The following is a 21071-nucleotide window of genomic DNA, read 5'->3' as shown; positions in this document are numbered from 1 at the left end:
GAGACAGACGGGGGGTAGTGAGAGAGAGAGACAGACGGGGGGTAGTGAGAGAGAGAGACAGACGGGGGGGTAGTGAGAGAGAGAGACAGACGGGGGGGTAGTGAGAGAGAGAGACAGACGGGGGGTAGTGAGAGAGAGACAGACGGGGGGGGTAGTGAGAGAGAGACAGACGGGGGGGGGGGGGGTAGTGAGAGAGAGACAGACGGGGGGGGGGGGGTAGTGAGAGAGAGACAGACGGGGGGGGGGGGTAGTGAGAGAGACAGACAGACGGGGGGGGGTAGTGAGAGAGACAGACAGACGGGGGGGTAGTGAGAGAGACAGACAGACGGGGGGTAGTGAGAGAGACAGACGGGGGGTAGTGAGAGAGAGAGAGACAGACGGGAGGGTAGTGAGAGAGAGAGAGACAGACGGGGGGGGGGTAGTGAGAGAGAGAGACAGACGGGGGGGTAGTGAGAGAGAGAGACAGACGGGGGGTAGTGAGAGAGAGAGAGACAGACGGGGGGGTAGTGAGAGAGAGAGACACAGACGGGGGGGGTAGTGAGAGAGAGAGAGAGAGACAGACGGGGGGGTAGTGAGAGAGAGAGAGAGAGAGACAGACGGGGGGGTAGTGAGAGAGAGAGAGAGACAGACGGGGGGGTAGTGAGAGAGAGAGAGAGACAGACGGGGGGTAGTGAGAGAGAGAGACAGACAGACGGGGGGGTAGTGAGAGAGAGAGACAGACAGACGGGGGGGTAGTGAGAGAGAGACAGACAGGGGGGGGGGTAGTGAGAGAGAGAGACAGACGGGGGGGGGGGGTAGTGAGAGAGAGAGACAGACGGGGGGTAGTGAGAGAGCGAGAGACAGACGGGGGGGGTAGTGAGAGAGCGAGACAGACGGGGGGGTAGAGAGAGAGAGAGACAGACGGGGGGTAGAGAGAGAGAGACAGACGGGGGGGTAGTGAGAGAGAGAGAGAGAGACAGACGGGGGTAGAGAGAGAGAGAGAGAGAGACAGACGGGGGGTAGTGAGAGAGAGAGAGAGACAGACGGGGGGGGTAGTGAGAGAGAGAGAGCAGAGAGAGAGACAGACGGGGGGGGTAGTGAGAGAGAGAGACAGACGGGGGGGGTAGTGAGAGAGAGAGACAGACGGGGGGGTAGTGAGAGAGAGAGACAGACGGGGGGGTAGTGAGAGAGAGAGACAGACGGGGGAGTAGTGAGAGAGAGAGACAGACGGGGGGTAGTGAGAGAGAGAGAGAGAGAGACAGACGGGGGGGTAGTGAGAGAGAGAGAGAGAGAGACAGACGGGGGTAGTGAGAGAGAGAGACAGACGGGGGGGGTAGTGAGAGAGAGAGAGACAGACGGGGGGGGTAGTGAGAGAGAGAGACAGACGGGGGGTAGTGAGAGAGAGAGACAGACGGGGGGGGTAGTGAGAGAGAGAGAGACAGGGGGGGTAGTGAGAGAGACAGACGGGGGGGGGTAGTGAGAGAGAGAGAGACAGACGGGGGGGGTAGTGAGAGAGAGAGAGAGAGAGACAGACGGGGGGTAGTGAGAGAGAGAGAGACAGGGGGGGTAGTGAGAGAGACAGACGGGGGGGGTAGTGAGAGAGAGAGAGAGACAGACGGGGGGGGTAGTGAGAGAGAGAGAGAGAGAGAGACAGACGGGGGGGGGTAGTGAGAGAGAGAGAGAGAGAGACAGACGGGGGGTAGTGAGAGAGAGAGAGAGAGAGACGGGGGGTAGTGAGAGAGAGAGAGAGACAGACAGACGGGGGGTAGTGAGAGAGAGAGAGAGACAGACGGGGGGTAGTGAGAGAGAGAGACAGACAGACGGGGGGTAGTGAGAGAGAGAGACAGACGGGGGGGTAGTGAGAGAGAGAGACAGACGAGGGGGTAGTGAGAGAGAGAGAGACAGACGGGGGGTAGTGAGAGAGAGAGACAGACGGGGGGGTAGTGAGAGAGAGAGACAGACGGGGGGGTAGTGAGAGAGAGAGACAGACGGGGGGGTAGTGAGAGAGAGAGACAGACGGGGGGGTAGTGAGAGAGAGAGACAGACGGGGGGGTAGTGAGAGAGAGAGACAGACGGGGGGGTAGTGAGAGAGAGAGACAGACGGGGGGGTAGTGAGAGAGAGACAGACGGGGGGGTAGTGAGAGAGAGACAGACGGGGGGGTAGTGAGAGAGAGACAGACGGGGGGGGTAGTGAGAGAGAGAGACAGACGGGGGGGGTAGTGAGAGAGAGAGACAGACGGGGGGGTAGTGAGAGAGAGAGAGACAGACGGGGGGGTAGTGAGAGAGAGAGACAGACGGGGGGGTAGTGAGAGAGAGAGACAGACGGGGGGGTAGTGAGAGAGAGAGAGAGAGACAGACGGGGGGGTAGTGAGAGACAGAGAGAGAGACAGACGGGGGGTAGTGAGAGACAGAGAGAGAGAGAGAGAGAGAGAGAGACGGGGGGGTAGTGAGAGAGAGAGAGACAGACGGGGGGGTAGTGAGAGAGACAGACGGGGGGGTAGTGAGAGAGAGAGACAGACGGGGGGGTAGTGAGAGAGAGAGACAGACGGGGGGGTAGTGAGAGAGAGAGACAGACGGGGGGGTAGTGAGAGAGAGAGAGAGAGAGAGAGAGACAGACGGGGGGATAGTGAGAGACAGAGAGAGAGACAGACGGGGGGTAGTGAGAGACAGAGAGAGAGAGAGAGAGAGAGAGAGAGAGAGAGAGAGAGAGAGAGAGAGAGAGAGAGAGAGAGAGAGAGAGAGAGAGACAGACGGGGGTAGTGAGAGACAGAGAGAGAGAGAGAGAGACAGACGGGGGTAGTGAGAGAGAGAGAGAGAGAGAGAGAGACAGACGGGGGGGGTAGTGAGAGACAGAGAGACAGACGGGGGGGTAGTGAGAGACAGAGAGAGAGAGAGAGAGACGGGGGGGTAGTGAGAGACAGAGAGACAGACGGGGGGGTAGTGAGAGACAGAGAGAGAGAGAGAGAGAGAGAGAGAGAGAGAGAGAGAGAGACAGACGGGGGGGTAGTGAGAGACAGAGAGAGAGAGAGAGACGGGGGGGTAGTGAGAGACAGAGAGAGAGAGAGAGAAGGGGGGTAGTGAGAGACAGAGGGAAAGAGAGAGAGAGAGAGAGAGAGAGAGAGAGAGGGAAAGAGAGAGCGTAGCAAGCGAGAAGTGAACTAACCCTCTGGTGAATGCTCTTGAGTCCATCCACACAGTCTGAAGAGATGAGCTCTGTCACCAGTCTACAATCCAGTACAATACAATGTTACTGTCCACAGCGATCAACAGTAACGTTCAACACCGCCAGATAGCACATATCTCACACACAGTTGGGTCTACAAGAGACAGACGGCCAATGACCTATGACTTTATAGGAGCCAAGGGCTTAAGTCAAAGCAGGAAGTCAAATCATGGGTCGATATGCAAAACAGAGAAAAACAAAGGAAACCCACACACTGCTCCTTATTAAAGCTCTACGTATGAGACCGATTCGTAAAGCTTATTAAAAAGCTTATTAAAAAGCTTATTAAAAAGCAGTGAATCTATCAAGAGCAGTGTGTGGGTTTCCTTACTTTTTCCTCATGTTATTCAACTGTTACCAGGCACCTGCAAAAAAAGATGGCTCAGACGTGCGAGTGCCTTTTCAATTCCGACACGCAAAACAAAAGCTGTCATTGCGGATGGATTTGACTAAATAACAACGTTTATGTGGTTTTCCTATAAGTACGGCCAATACTGTGATTGGCTGGTTGAGAGGTGAGGTTGCAGTACCTGTTGTTCTGATTGGCCAGCTTGTAGAGGGCGTGGCTGATCTCGGCAGATGCCAGAATGGCGCCATGGCGACTGTGTAGATCAATGCCCAGCGCTATGGGCAGCAGCTGAGGCATAACTGAAAACACAACCATCAAAATATAAAATGTCATTTTAACTCAATTATTGTATGTGTCTTTTTATTCTTTGCAGGGACACCTAACAGAACATAAACAGTCTGCACAGGGGTGTGTGTGGTTGATTTGTTTGAATATAACCTGAATGATTTGTGGCCTGGCTGGTCTACCTGTAATGCCACAGCCTCCGGCACACGTCTACGATATCACTACAGTTTCAAATCTGTCCGACTGCCCTTTGACCTCTCTCTGTGTGTTCTCTATGTGTTCATTATAAACACATAACTCATTCAGTAACAATTTGACAGATGTACAGACCCAGACACAACAACAGTGACTGTCACCCAGTCCATCCCACAGTAAGACACTGTGTTGTGTTACAGCAGGTAGGGAACAGTGACTGTCACCCAGTCCATCCCACAGTAAGACACTGTGTTGTGTTACAGCAGGTAGGGAACAGTGACTGTCACCCAGTCCATCCCACAGTAAGACACTGTGTTGTGTTACAGCAGGTAGGGAACAGTGACTGTCACCCAGTCCATCCCACAGTAAGACACTGTGTTGTGTTACAGCAGGTAGGGAACAGTGACTGTCACCCAGTCCATCCCACAGTAAGACACTGTGTTGTGTTACAGCAGGTAGGGAACAGTGACTGTCACCCAGTCCATCCCACAGTAAGACACTGTGTTGTGTTACAGCAGGTAGGGAACAGTGACTGTCACCCAGTCCATCCCACAGTAAGACACTGTGTTGTGTTACAGCAGGTAGGGAACAGTGACTGTCACCCAGTCCATCCCACAGTAAGACACTGTGTTGTGTTACAGCAGGTAGGGAACAGTGACTGTCACCCAGTCCATCCCACAGTAAGACACTGTGTTGTGTTACAGCAGGTGGGGAACAGTGACTGTCACCCAGTCCATCCCACAGTAAGACACTGTGATGTGTTACAGCAGGTAGGGAACAGGACCAATGACATAGCTCACCTGTTGTGGCCATATAATCAGGTGCTTGAGGCGTCAGATTATGCAAAGCCTTTGTCGCTAGCTGTCGAATCACCCTGCAACACAACAGATACACATGCAGAGGAGAATTACACTTCTCCATGACATACAACTCCTTCTACTCTAATAGGCTATACACAGTCCCAATGCTTTAATGGCAACAGGCTGGCATACAGACATCCCACTTGGGACAAACACATACGACAAATACTCATTTGAGGTGTGCTTGATTTAGCTTCTGGGACTATGCCATTGGTTTAGCTTCTGGGACTATTCCATTGGTTTAGCTTCTGGGACTATTCCATTGGTTTAGCTTCTGGGACTATTCCATTGGTTTAGCTTCTGGGACTATTCCATTGGTTTAGCTTCTGGGACTATTCCATTGGTTTAGCTTCTGGGACTATTCCATTGGTTTAGCTTCTGGGACTATTCCATTGGTTTAGCTTCTGGGACTATTCCATTGGTTTAGCTTCTGGGACTATTCCATTGGATCCATGGTAACGGGCAAACTAAATCAAGTACAGTATTTGAAAGTATTTGATCAAAGTCTAAAGGACATGGATGAGGACAGGAAAGGAAGGCCCTTACCCATCCCAGTGGTTGATCTTCATGGCTACCAAGTGGTCTATCATGGGCCTGGTGTATTCTGGGAAACTGGCGATGTAAACACTGAAGAGAACGAGGCAAGAGGTTATTACTATTTTACTACTACAGGTAATGTTATAACAACTACTTTACAGGTAATGTTATAACAACTACTACTACAGGTAATGTTATAACTACTACTACTACAGGTAATGTTACAACAAGCTGAACAACTACTACTACAGGTAATGTATTAACAGGGTGAACAACTACTACTACAGGTAATGTTATAACAACTACTACTACAGGTAATGTCATAACAACTACTACTGCAGGTAATGTCATAACAACTACTACTGCAGGTAATGTTATAACAACTACTACTACAGGTAATGTTACAACAAGGTGAACAACAACTACTACAGGTAATGTATTTACTACTACTACTACAGGTAATGTTATAACAACTACTACAACAGGTAATGTTATTACTACTACTACTACTACTACAGGTAATGTTTACGGTGAACAACTACTACTACAGGTAATGTTATAACAACTACTACTACTCGGTAATGTTATAACTACTACTACTCGGTAATGTTATAACTACTACTACTACTACGGTAATGTTATAACTACTACTACAGGTAATGTTATAACTACTACTACTACTACGGTACTGATACTACTACTACAGGTAATGTTATAACTACTACTACTACTACTACTACTACTACAGGTAATGTTATAACTACTACTACTACTACTACTACTACTACAGGTAATGTTATAACTACTACTGGTAATGTTATAACTACTACTACTGGTAATGGTATAACTACTACTACTACTGGTAATGTTATAACTACTACTACTGGTAATGTTATAACTACTACTACTGGTAATGTTATAACTACTACTACTACTGGTAATGTTATAACTACTACTACTACTGGTAATGTTATAACTACTACTACTGGTAATGTTATAACTACTACTACTGGTAATGTTATAACTACTACTACTACTGGTAATGTTATAACTACTACTACTACTGGTAATGTTATAACTACTACTACTACTGGTAATGTTATAACTACTACTACTACTGGTAATGTTATAACTACTACTACTACTGGTAATGTTATAACTACTACTACTACTGGTAATGTTATAACAACTACTACTACAGGTAATGTTATAACAACTACTACTACAGGTAATGTTATAACAACTACTACAGGTAATGTTATAACAACTACTACTACAGGTAATGTTATAACAACTACTAATACAGGTAATGTTATAACAACTACTAATACAGGTAATGTTATAGCGAGCCACAGCCTGTTCACCCCGCTATCATCCAGAAGTCGAGGTCAGTACAGGTGCATCAAAGCGAGAACCGAGAGACTGAAAAACAGCTTCTATCTCAAGGCCATCAGACTGTTAAACAGCCATCACTAACACTGAGTGGCTGCTGCCAACATACAGCCTCAAATCTCTAGCCTCTTTAATAATAAAAAATTGGATGTAATAAATGTATCACTAGTCACTTTAAACAATGCCACTTTATATCATGTTTACATACCCTACATTACTCATCTCATATGTATATACTGTACTCTATACCATCTACTGCATCTTGCCTATGCCGCACGGTCATCGCTCATCCATATATTTATATGTACATATTCTTAATCATTCCTTTACACTAGTGTGTATAAGGTAGTTGTTGTGAAATCGTTAGATTACTTGTTAGATATGACTGCATGGTCAGAAATAAGAGCGTCTGCTAAATGACGTGAATGTAACTAGAAGTACAAGCATTTTGCTACACTTGCATTAACTTCTGCAAACCATGTATATGTGACCAATAAAATGTGATTTAACTACCTACAGTACTGGACACAGCTAACTAACTAACTACCTACAGTACTGGACACAGCTAACTAACTACCTACAGTACTGGACACAGCTAACTAACTAACTACCTACAGTACTGGACACAGCTAACTAACTAACTACCTACAGTACTGGACACAGTTAACTAACTAACTACCTACAGTACTGGACACAGCTAACTAACTACCTACAGTACTGGACACAGCTAACTAACTACCTACAGTACTGGACACAGCTAACTAACTAACTAAAGTACAGGACACAGCTAACTACAGTACTGGACACAGCTAACTAACTAACTACCTACAGTACTGGACACAGCTAATACCTACAGTACTGGACACAGCTAACTGACTAACTACAGTACAGGACACAGCTAACTAACTAACTACAGTACAGGACACAGCTAACTAACTAACTAACTACAGTGCTGGACACAGCTAACTAACTAACTACCTACAGTACTGGACACAGCTAACTAACTAACTACAGTACAGGACACAGCTAACTAACTAACTACAGTACAGGACACAGCTAACTAACTAACTAAAGTACAGGACACAGCTAACTACAGTACAGGACACAGCTAACTACAGTACAGGACACAGCTAACTAACTACATACAGTACAGGACACAGCTAACTAACTAACTAACTACAGTGCTGGACACAGCTAACTAACTACCTACAGTACTGGACACAGCTAACTAACTACCTACAGTACTGGACACAGCTAACTAACTAACTACAGTACTGGACACAGCTAACTAACTAACTACAGTACAGGACACAGCTAACTAACTAACTACCTACAGTACTGGACACAGCTAACTAACTAACTACAGTACAGGACACAGCTAACTAACTAACTACAGTACAGGACACAGCTAACTAACGAACTGAAGTACAGGACACAGCTAACTAACGAACTGAAGTACAGGACACAGCTAACTAACTACCTAAAGTACTGGACACAGCTAACTAACTAACTAACTACAGTACTGGACACAGCTAACTAACTAACTAACTACAGTACTGGACACAGCTAACTAACTACCTACAGTACTGGACACAGCTAACTAACTAACTACCTACAGTACTGGACACAGCTAACTAACTAACTACCTACAGTACTGGACACAGCTAACTAACTACCTACAGTACTGGACACAGCTAATACCTACAGTACTGGACACAGCTAATACCTACAGTACTGGACACAGCTAACTAACTAACTACAGTACAGGACACAGCTAACTAACTAACTAACTAACTACAGTGCTGGACACAGCTAACTAACTAACTACCTACAGTACTGGACACAGCTAACTAACTAACTACAGTACAGGACACAGCTAACTAACTAAAGTACAGGACACAGCTAACTACAGTACAGGACACAGCTAACTAACTACATACAGTACAGGACACAGCTAACTAACTAACTAACTACAGTGCTGGACACAGCTAACTAACTACCTACAGTGCTGGACACAGCTAACTAACTACCTACAGTACTGGACACAGCTAACTAACTGCCTACAGTACTGGACACAGCTAACTAACTAACTACCTACAGTACTGGACACAGCTAACTAACTACCTACAGTACTGGACACAGCTAACTAACTACCTACAGTACTGGACACAGCTAACTAACTACCTACAGTACTGGACACAGCTAACTAACTACCTACAGTACTGGACACAGCTAACTAACTAACTACAGTACTGGACACAGCTAACTAACTAACTACCTACAGTACTGGACACAGCTAACTAACTACCTACAGTACTGGACACAGCTAACTAACTAACTACCTACAGTACTGGACACAGCTAACTAACTAACTACCTACAGTACTGGACACAGTTAACTAACTAACTACAGTACTGGACACAGCTAACTAACTAACTACCTACAGTACTGGACACAGCTAACTAACTACCTACAGTACTGGACACAGCTAACTAACTACCTACAGTACTGGACACAGCTAACTAACTAACTACAGTACTGGACACAGCTAACTAACTAACTACAGTACTGGACACAGCTAACTAACTAACTACAGTACTGGACACAGCTAACTAACTAACTAAAGTACAGGACACAGCTAACTACAGTACTGGACACAGCTAACTAACTAACTACCTACAGTACTGGACACAGCTAATACCTACAGTACTGGACACAGCTAACTAACTAACTACAGTACAGGACACAGCTAACTAACTAACTAACTACAGTGCTGGACACAGCTAACTAACTAACTACCTACAGTACTGGACACAGCTAACTAACTAACTACAGTACAGGACACAGCTAACTAACTAACTACAGTACAGGACACAGCTAACTAACTAACTAAAGTACAGGACACAGCTAACTACAGTACAGGACACAGCTAACTAACTACATATAGTACAGGACACAGCTAACTAACTAACTAACTACAGTGCTGGACACAGCTAACTAACTACCTACAGTACTGGACACAGCTAACTAACTACCTACAGTACTGGACACAGCTAACTAACTAACTACAGTACAGGACACAGCTAACTAACTAACTACCTACAGTACTGGACACAGCTAACTAACTAACTACCTACAGTACTGGACACAGCTAACTAACTAACTACAGTACAGGACACAGCTAACTAACTAACTACAGTACAGGACACAGCTAACTAACGAACTGAAGTACAGGACACAGCTAACTAACTACCTACAGTACTGGACACAGCTAACTAACTACCTACAGTACTGGACACAGCTAACTAACTAACTACCTACAGTACTGGACACAGCTAACTAACTAACTACCTACAGTACTGGACACAGCTAACTAACTAACTACCTACAGTACTGGACACAGCTAACTAACTAACTAACTACAGTACTGGACACAGCTAACTAACTAACTACAGTACTGGACACAGCTAACTAACTAACTACCTACAGTACTGGACACAGCTAACTAACTACAGTACTGGACACAGCTAACTAACTACCTACAGTACTGGACACAGCTAACTAACTAACTACAGTACAGGACACAGCTAACTAACTAACTAACTACAGTGCTGGACACAGCTAACTAACTAACTACCTACAGTACTGGACAGAGCTAACTAACTAACTACCTACAGTACTGGACACAGCTAACCAACTAACTACAGTACAGGACACAGCTAACTAACTAACTACAGTACAGGACACAGCTAACTAACTAACTAAAGTACAGGACACAGCTAACTACAGTACAGGACACAGCTAACTAACTAACTAACTACAGTGCTGGACACAGCTAACTAACTAACTAACTACAGTGCTGGACACAGCTAACTAACGAACTGAAGTACAGGACACAGCTAACTAACTACCTACAGTACTGGACACAGCTAACTAACTAACTACCTACAGTACTGGACACAGCTAACTAACTAACTACCTACAGTACTGGACACAGCTAACTAACTAACTACCTACAGTACTGGACACAGCTAACTAACTAACTACCTACAGTACTGGACACAGCTAACTAACTAACTACCTACAGTACTGGACACAGCTAACTAACTAACTACCTACAGTACTGGACACAGCTAACTAACTACCTACAGTACAGGACACAGCTAACTAACTAACTACAGTACAGGACACAGCTAACTAACTAACTACAGTACAGGACACAGCTAACTAACTAACTACAGTACAGGACACATCTAACTAACTAACTACAGTACAGGACACAGCTAACTAACTAACTACCTACAGTACAGGACACAGCTAACTAACTAACTACCTACAGTACAGGACACAGCTAACTAACTAACTACCTACAGTACTGGACACAGCTAACTAACTAACTACCTACAGTACTGGACACAGCTAACTAACTAACTACAGTACACAGCTAACTAACTAACTACAGTACAGGACACAGCTAACTAACTAACTACAGTACAGGACACAGCTAACTAACTAACTACAGTACTGGACACAGCTAACTACCTACCTACAGTACTGGACACAGCTAACTACCTACCTACAGTACTGGACACAGCTAACTACCTACCTACAGTACTGGACACAGCTAACTAACTACCTACCTACAGTACTGGACACAGCTAACTAACTACCTACCTACAGTACTGGACACAGCTAACTAACTACCTACCTACAGTACTGGACACAGCTAACTACCTACAGTACAGGACACAGCTAACTACCTACAGTACAGGACACAGCTAACTACCTACAGTACAGGACACAGCTAACTACCTACCTACAGTACTGGACACAGCTAACTAACTAACTACCGTACTGGACACAGCTAACTAACTAACTACCTACAGTACTGGACACAGCTAACTACCTACCTACAGTACTGGACACAGCTAACTAACTAACTAACTACAGTACTGGACACAGCTAACTACCTACAGTACACAGCTAACTAAATACCTACAGTACTGGACACAGCTAACTAACTACCTACCTACAGTACTGGACACAGCTAACTAACTACCTACCTACAGTACTGGACACAGCTAACTAACTAACTAACTACAGTACTGGACACAGCTAACTAACTAACTACAGTACTGGACACAGCTAACTACCTACAGTACAGGACACAGCTAACTACAGTACTGGACACAGCTAACTACAGTACAGGACACAGCTAACTAACTAACTACAGTACTGGACACAGCTAACTAACTAACTACAGTACTGGACACAGCTAACTAACTAACTACAGTACTGGACACAGCTAACTAACTAACTACAGTACTGGACACAGCTAACTAACTAACTACAGTACTGGACACAGCTAACTAACTAACTACAGTACTGGACACAGCTAACTAACTAACTACAGTACTGGACACAGCTAACTAACTAACTACAGTACTGGACACAGCTAACTAACTAACTACAGTACTGGACACAGCTAACTAACTAACTACAGTACTGGACACAGCTAACTAACTAACTACAGTACTGGACACAGCTAACTAACTAACTACAGTACAGGACACAGCTAACTAACTAACTACAGTACTGGACACAGCTAACTACCTACCTACAGTACTGGACACAGCTAACTACCTACCTACAGAACTGGACACAGCTAACTACCTACCTACAGTACTGGACACAGCTAACTACCTACCTACAGTACTGGACACAGCTAACTAACTACCTACCTACAGTACTGGACACAGCTAACTAACTACCTACCTACAGTACTGGACACAGCTAACTACCTACAGTACAGGACACAGCTAACTACCTACAGTACAGGACACAGCTAACTACCTACAGTACAGGACACAGCTAACTGCCTACAGTACAGGACACAGCTAACTACCTACCTACAGTACTGGACACAGCTAACTAACTAACTACCGTACTGGACACAGCTAACTAACTAACTACCTACAGTACTGGACACAGCTAACTAACTAACTACCTACAGTACTGGACACAGCTAACTAACTACAGTACAGGACACAGCTAACTAACTAACTAACTACAGTACTGGACACAGCTAACTACCTACAGTACACAGCTAACTAAATACCTACAGTACTGGACACAGCTAACTAACTACCTACCTACAGTACTGGACACAGCTAACTAACTACCTACCTACAGTACTGGACACAGCTAACTAACTAACTACCTACAGTACTGGACACAGCTAACTAACTAACTACAGTACTGGACACAGCTAACTAACTAACTACAGTACTGGACACAGCTAACTAACTAACTAACTACAGTACTGGACACAGCTAACTACCTACAGTACAGGACACAGCTAACTACCTACAGTACAGGACACAGCTAACTACCTACAGTACAGGACACAGCTAACTAACTAACTACAGTACTGGACACAGCTAACTAACTAACTACAGTACTGGACACAGCTAACTAACTAACTACAGTACTGGACACAGCTAACTAACTAACTACAGTACTGGACACAGCTAACTAACTAACTACAGTACTGGACACAGCTAACTAACTAACTACAGTACTGGACACAGCTAACTAACTAACTACAGTACTGGACACAGCTAACTAACTAACTACAGTACTGGACACAGCTAACTAACTAACTACAGTACTGGACACAGCTAACTAACTAACTAACTACAGTACTGGACACAGCTAACTAACTAACTAACTACAGTACTGGACACAGCTAACTAACTAACTACAGTACTGGACACAGCTAACTAAATACCTACAGTACTGGACAAAGCTAACTAACTACCTACAGTACTGGACACAGCTAACTAACTAACTACCTACAGTACTGGACACAGCTAACTAACTAACTAAAGTACACAGCTAACTAACTAACTACAGTACAGGACACAGCTAACTAACTAACTACAGTACAGGACACAGCTAACTAACTAACTACAGTACAGGACACAGCTAACTACCTACCTACAGTACTGGACACAGCTAACTACCTACCTACAGTACTGGACACAGCTAACTACCTACCTACAGTACTGGACACAGCTAACTACCTACCTACAGTACTGGACACAGCTAACTAACTACCTACCTACAGTACTGGACACAGCTAACTAACTACCTACCTACAGTACTGGACACAGCTAACTAACTACCTACCTACAGTACTGGACACAGCTAACTACCTACAGTACAGGACACAGCTAACTACCTACAGTACAGGACACAGCTAACTACCTACAGTACAGGACACAGCTAACTACCTACAGTACAGGACACAGCTAACTACCTACAGTACAGGACACAGCTAACTACCTACAGTACAGGACACAGCTACGTACCTACCTACAGTACTGGACACAGCTAACTAACTAACTAAAGTACAGGACACAGCTAACTACAGTACAGGACACAGCTAACTACAGTACAGGACACAGCTAACTAACTAACTACAGTACAGGACACAGCTAACTAACTACATACAGTACAGGACACAGCTAACTAACTAACTAACTACAGTGCTGGACACAGCTAACTAACTACCTACAGTACTGGACACAGCTAACTAACTAACTACAGTACTGGACACAGCTAACTAACTAACTACAGTACAGGACACAGCTAACTAACTAACTACCTACAGTACTGGACACAGCTAACTAACTAACTACAGTACAGGACACAGCTAACTAACTAACTACAGTACAGGACACAGCTAACTAACGAACTGAAGTACAGGACACAGCTAACTAACGAACTGAAGTACAGGACACAGCTAACTAACTACCTACAGTACTGGACACAGCTAACTAACTACCTACAGTACTGGACACAGCTAACTAACTAACTAACTACAGTACTGGACACAGCTAACTAACTACCTACAGTACTGGACACAGCTAACTAACTAACTACCTACAGTACTGGACACAGCTAACTAACTAACTACCTACAGTACTGGACACAGCTAACTAACTACCTACAGTACTGGACACAGCTAACTAACTACCTACAGTACTGGACACAGCTAATACCTACAGTACTGGACACAGCTAATACCTACAGTACTGGACACAGCTACTAACTAACTACAGTACAGGACACAGCTAACTAACTAACTAACTACAGTGCTGGACACAGCTAACTAACTAACTACCTACAGTACTGGACAGAGCTAACTAACTAACTACCTACAGTACTGGACACAGCTAACCAACTAACTACAGTACAGGACACAGCTAACTAACTAACTAACTACAGTGCTGGACACAGCTAACTAACTAACTACCTACAGTACTGGACAGAGCTAACTAACTAACTACCTACAGTACTGGACACAGCTAACCAACTAACTACAGTACAGGACACAGCTAACTAACTAACTACAGTACAGGACACAGCTAACTAACTAACTAAAGTACAGGACACAGCTAACTACAGTACAGGACACAGCTAACTAACTAACTAACTACAGTGCTGGACACAGCTAACTAACTAACTAACTACAGTGCTGGACACAGCTAACTAACGAACTGAAGTACAGGACACAGCTAACTAACTACCTACAGTACTGGACACAGCTAACTAACTAACTACCTACAGTACTGGACACAGCTAACTAACTAACTACCTACAGTACTGGACACAGCTAACTAACTAACTACCTACAGTACTGGACACAGCTAACTAACTAACTACCTACAGTACTGGACACAGCTAACTAACTAACTACCTACAGTACTGGACACAGCTAACTAACTAACTACCTACAGTACTGGACACAGCTAACTAACTAACTACCTACAGTACTGGACACAGCTAACTAACTACCTACAGTACAGGACACAGCTAACTAACTAACTACAGTACAGGACAGAGCTAACTAACTAACTACAGTACAGGACACAGCTAACTAACTAACTACAGTACAGGACACATCTAACTAACTAACTACAGTACAGGACACAGCTAACTAACTAACTACCTACAGTACAGGACACAGCTAACTAACTAACTACCTACAGTACAGGACACAGCTAACTAACTAACTACCTACAGTACTGGACACAGCTAACTAACTAACTACCTACAGTACTGGACACAGCTAACTAACTAACTACAGTACACAGCTAACTAACTAACTACAGTACAGGACACAGCTAACTAACTAACTACAGTACAGGACACAGCTAACTAACTAACTACAGTACTGGACACAGCTAACTACCTACCTACAGTACTGGACACAGCTAACTACCTACCTACAGTACTGGACACAGCTAACTACCTACCTACAGTACTGGACACAGCTAACTAACTACCTACCTACAGTACTGGACACAGCTAACTAACTACCTACCTACAGTACTGGACACAGCTAACTAACTACCTACCTACAGTACTGGACACAGCTAACTACCTACAGTACAGGACACAGCTAACTACCTACAGTACAGGACACAGCTAACTACCTACAGTACAGGACACAGCTAACTACCTACAGTACAGGACACAGCTAACTACCTACCTACAGTACTGGACACAGCTAACTAACTAACTACCTACAGTACACAGCTAACTAAATACCTACAGTACTGGACACAGCTAACTAACTACCTACCTACAGTACTGGACACAGCTAACTAACTACCTACCTACAGTACTGGACACAGCTAACTAACTAACTAACTACAGTACTGGACACAGCTAACTAACTAACTAACTACAGTACTGGACACAGCTAACTAACTAACTACAGTACTGGACACAGCTAACTACCTACAGTACAGGACACAGCTAACTACAGTACTGGACACAGCTAACTACCTACAGTACAGGACACAGCTAACTAACTAACTACAGTACTGGACACAGCTAACTAACTAACTACAGTACTGGACACAGCTAACTAACTAACTACAGTACTGGACACAGCTAACTAACTAACTACAGTACTGGACACAGCTAACTAACTAACTACAGTACTGGACACAGCTAACTAACTAACTACAGTACTGGACACAGCTAACTAACTAACTACAGTACTGGACACAGCTAACTAACTAACTACAGTACTGGACACAGCTAACTAACTAACTACAGTACTGGACACAGCTAACTAACTAACTACAGTACTGGACACAGCTAACTAACTAACTACAGTACTGGACACAGCTAACTAACTAACTACAGTACAGGACACAGCTAACTAACTAACTACAGTACTGGACACAGCTAACTACCTACCTACAGTACTGGACACAGCTAACTACCTACCTACAGAACTGGACACAGCTAACTACCTACCTACAGTACTGGACACAGCTAACTACCTACCTACAGTACTGGACACAGCTAACTAACTACCTACCTACAGTACTGGACAGAGCTAACTAACTACCTACCTACAGTACTGGACACAGCTAACTACCTACAGTACAGGACACAGCTAACTACCTACAGTACAGGACACAGCTAACTACCTACAGTACAGGACACAGCTAACTGCCTACAGTACAGGACACAGCTAACTACCTACCTACAGTACTGGACACAGCTAACTAACTAACTACCGTACTGGACACAGCTAACTAACTAACTACCTACAGTACTGGACACAGCTAACTAACTAACTACCTACAGTACTGGACACAGCTAACTAACTACAGTACAGGACACAGCTAACTAACTAACTAACTACAGTACTGGACACAGCTAACTACCTACAGTACACAGCTAACTAAATACCTACAGTACTGGACACAGCTAACTAACTACCTACCTACAGTACTGGACACAGCTAACTAACTACCTACCTACAGTACTGGACACAGCTAACTAACTAACTACCTACAGTACTGGACACAGCTAACTAACTAACTACAGTACTGGACACAGCTAACTAACTAACTACAGTACTGGACACAGCTAACTAACTAACTAACTACAGTACTGGACACAGCTAACTACCTACAGTACAGGACACAGCTAACTACCTACAGTACAGGACACAGCTAACTACCTACAGTACAGGACACAGCTAACTAACTAACTACAGTACTGGACACAGCTAACTAACTAACTACAGTACTGGACACAGCTAACTAACTAACTACAGTACTGGACACAGCTAACTAACTAACTACAGTACTGGACACAGCTAACTAACTAACTACAGTACTGGACACAGCTAACTAACTAACTACAGTACTGGACACAGCTAACTAACTAACTACAGTACTGGACACAGCTAACTAACTAACTACAGTACTGGACACAGCTAACTAACTAACTACAGTACTGGACACAGCTAACTAACTAACTACAGTACTGGACACAGCTAACTAACTAACTAACTACAGTACTGGACACAGCTAACTAACTAACTACAGTACTGGACACAGCTAACTAAATACCTACAGTACTGGACAAAGCTAACTAACTACCTACAGTACTGGACACAGCTAACTAACTAACTACCTACAGTACTGGACACAGCTAACTAACTAACTAAAGTACACAGCTAACTAACTAACTACAGTACAGGACACAGCTAACTAACTAACTACAGTACAGGACACAGCTAACTAACTAACTACAGTACAGGACACAGCTAACTACCTACCTACAGTACTGGACACAGCTAACTACCTACCTACAGTACTGGACACAGCTAACTACCTACCTACAGTACTGGACACAGCTAACTACCTACCTACAGTACTGGACACAGCTAACTAACTACCTACCTACAGTACTGGACACAGCTAACTAACTACCTACCTACAGTACTGGACACAGCTAACTAACTACCTACCTACAGTACTGGACACAGCTAACTACCTACAGTACAGGACACAGCTAACTACCTACAGTACAGGACACAGCTAACTACCTACAGTACAGGACACAGCTAACTACCTACAGTACAGGACACAGCTAACTACCTACAGTACAGGACACAGCTAACTACCTACAGTACAGGACACAGCTACGTACCTACCTACAGTACTGGACACAGCTAACTAACTAACTAAAGTACAGGACACAGCTAACTACAGTACAGGACACAGCTAACTACAGTACAGGACACAGCTAACTAACTAACTACAGTACAGGACACAGCTAACTAACTACATACAGTACAGGACACAGCTAACTAACTAACTAACTACAGTGCTGGACACAGCTAACTAACTACCTACAGTACTGGACACAGCTAACTAACTAACTACAGTACTGGACACAGCTAACTAACTAACTACAGTACAGGACACAGCTAACTAACTAACTACCTACAGTACTGGACACAGCTAACTAACTAACTACAGTACAGGACACAGCTAACTAACTAACTACAGTACAGGACACAGCTAACTAACGAACTGAAGTACAGGACACAGCTAACTAACGAACTGAAGTACAGGACACAGCTAACTAACTACCTACAGTACTGGACACAGCTAACTAACTACCTACAGTACTGGACACAGCTAACTAACTAACTAACTACAGTACTGGACACAGCTAACTAACTACCTACAGTACTGGACACAGCTAACTAACTAACTACCTACAGTACTGGACACAGCTAACTAACTAACTACCTACAGTACTGGACACAGCTAACTAACTACCTACAGTACTGGACACAGCTAATACCTACAGTACTGGACACAGCTAATACCTACAGTACTGGACACAGCTAACTAACTAACTACAGTACAGGACACAGCTAACTAACTAACTAACTACAGTGCTGGACACAGCTAACTAACTAACTACCTACAGTACTGGACACAGCTAACTAACTAACTAACTAAAGTACAGGACACAGCTAACTACAGTACAGGACACAGCTAACTAACTACATACAGTACAGGACACAGCTAACTAACTAACTAACTACAGTGCTGGACACAGCTAACTAACTACCTACAGTGCTGGACACAGCTAACTAACTACCTACAGTACTGGACACAGCTAACTAACTAACTACCTACAGTACTGGACACAGCTAACTAACTAACTACCTACAGTACTGGACACAGCTAACTAACTACCTACAGTACTGGACACAGCTAACTAACTACCTACAGTACTGGACACAGCTAACTAACTACCTACAGTACTGGACACAGCTAACTAACTACCTACAGTACTGGACACAGCTAACTAACTACCTACAGTACTGGACACAGCTAACTAACTAACTACCTACAGTACTGGACACAGCTAACTAACTAACTACCTACAGTACTGGACACAGCTAACTAACTAACTACCTACAGTACTGGACACAGCTAACTAACTAACTACCTACAGTACTGGACACAGCTAACTAACTACCTACAGTACTGGACACAGCTAACTAACTAACTACCTACAGTACTGGACACAGCTAACTAACTAACTACCTACAGTACTGGACACAGCTAACTAACTACCTACAGTACTGGACACAGCTAACTAACTACCTACAGTACTGGACACAGCTAACTAACTACCTACAGTACTGGACACAGCTAACTAACTACCTACAGTACTGGACACAGCTAACTAACTACCTACAGTACTGGACACAGCTAACTAACTACCTACAGTACTGGACACAGCTAACTAACTAACTACCTACAGTACTGGACACAGCTAACTAACTAACTACCTACAGTACTGGACACAGCTAACTAACTAACTACCTACAGTACTGGACACAGCTAACTAACTAACTACCTACAGTACTGGACACAGTTAACTAACTAACTACCTACAGTACTGGACACAGTTAACTAACTAACTACAGTACTGGACACAGCTAACTAACTAACTACCTACAGTACTGGACACAGCTAATACCTACAGTACAGGACACAGCTAACTAACTAACTAACTACAGTGCTGGACACAGCTAACTAACTAACTACCTACAGTACTGGACACAGCTAACTAACTAACTACAGTACAGGACACAGCTAACTAACTAACTACAGTACAGGACACAGCTAACTAACTAACTACAGTACAGGACACAGCTAACTAACTAACTAAAGTACAGGACACAGCTAACTACAGTACAGGACACAGCTAACTAACTACATATAGTACAGGACACAGCTAACTAACTAACTAACTACAGTGCTGGACACAGCTAACTAACTACCTACAGTACTGGACACAGCTAACTAACTACCTACAGTACAGGACACAGCTAACTAACTAA

The 21071-nt window shown here is 44.2% G+C and overlaps 1 protein-coding gene across 2 annotated transcripts in view; it reads right to left on the bottom strand.

Moving 5' to 3' along the window:
- LOC106606222 (tubulin-specific chaperone D) overlaps positions 1-21071 on the bottom strand; it is a 137601-nt gene that overhangs the window by 46981 nt on the left and 69549 nt on the right. For both annotated transcript variants that reach the window (XR_014392597.1, XM_082976299.1), the window contains exons 19-22: positions 5438-5518; positions 4832-4905; positions 3733-3850; positions 3143-3203 (exon numbers count right to left, since the gene is read on the bottom strand). Coding sequence is in view for 1 of the 2 variants with exons in the window: in XM_082976299.1 (XP_082832425.1) it covers positions 3143-3203; positions 3733-3850; positions 4832-4905; positions 5438-5518 (334 nt within the window). In the remaining variant the exon portion in view is untranslated. The remainder of the gene's footprint in view (positions 1-3142; positions 3204-3732; positions 3851-4831; positions 4906-5437; positions 5519-21071) is intronic.

The sequence above is a fragment of the Salmo salar genome, chromosome 06, assembly GCF_965601325.2.
Source record: "Salmo salar chromosome 06, fSalSal1, whole genome shotgun sequence".
Taxonomy (NCBI): domain Eukaryota; kingdom Metazoa; phylum Chordata; class Actinopteri; order Salmoniformes; family Salmonidae; genus Salmo; species Salmo salar.
Note: the sequence above shows the minus strand (reverse complement) of the source record. Positions and strands in the feature narration are given on the sequence as shown.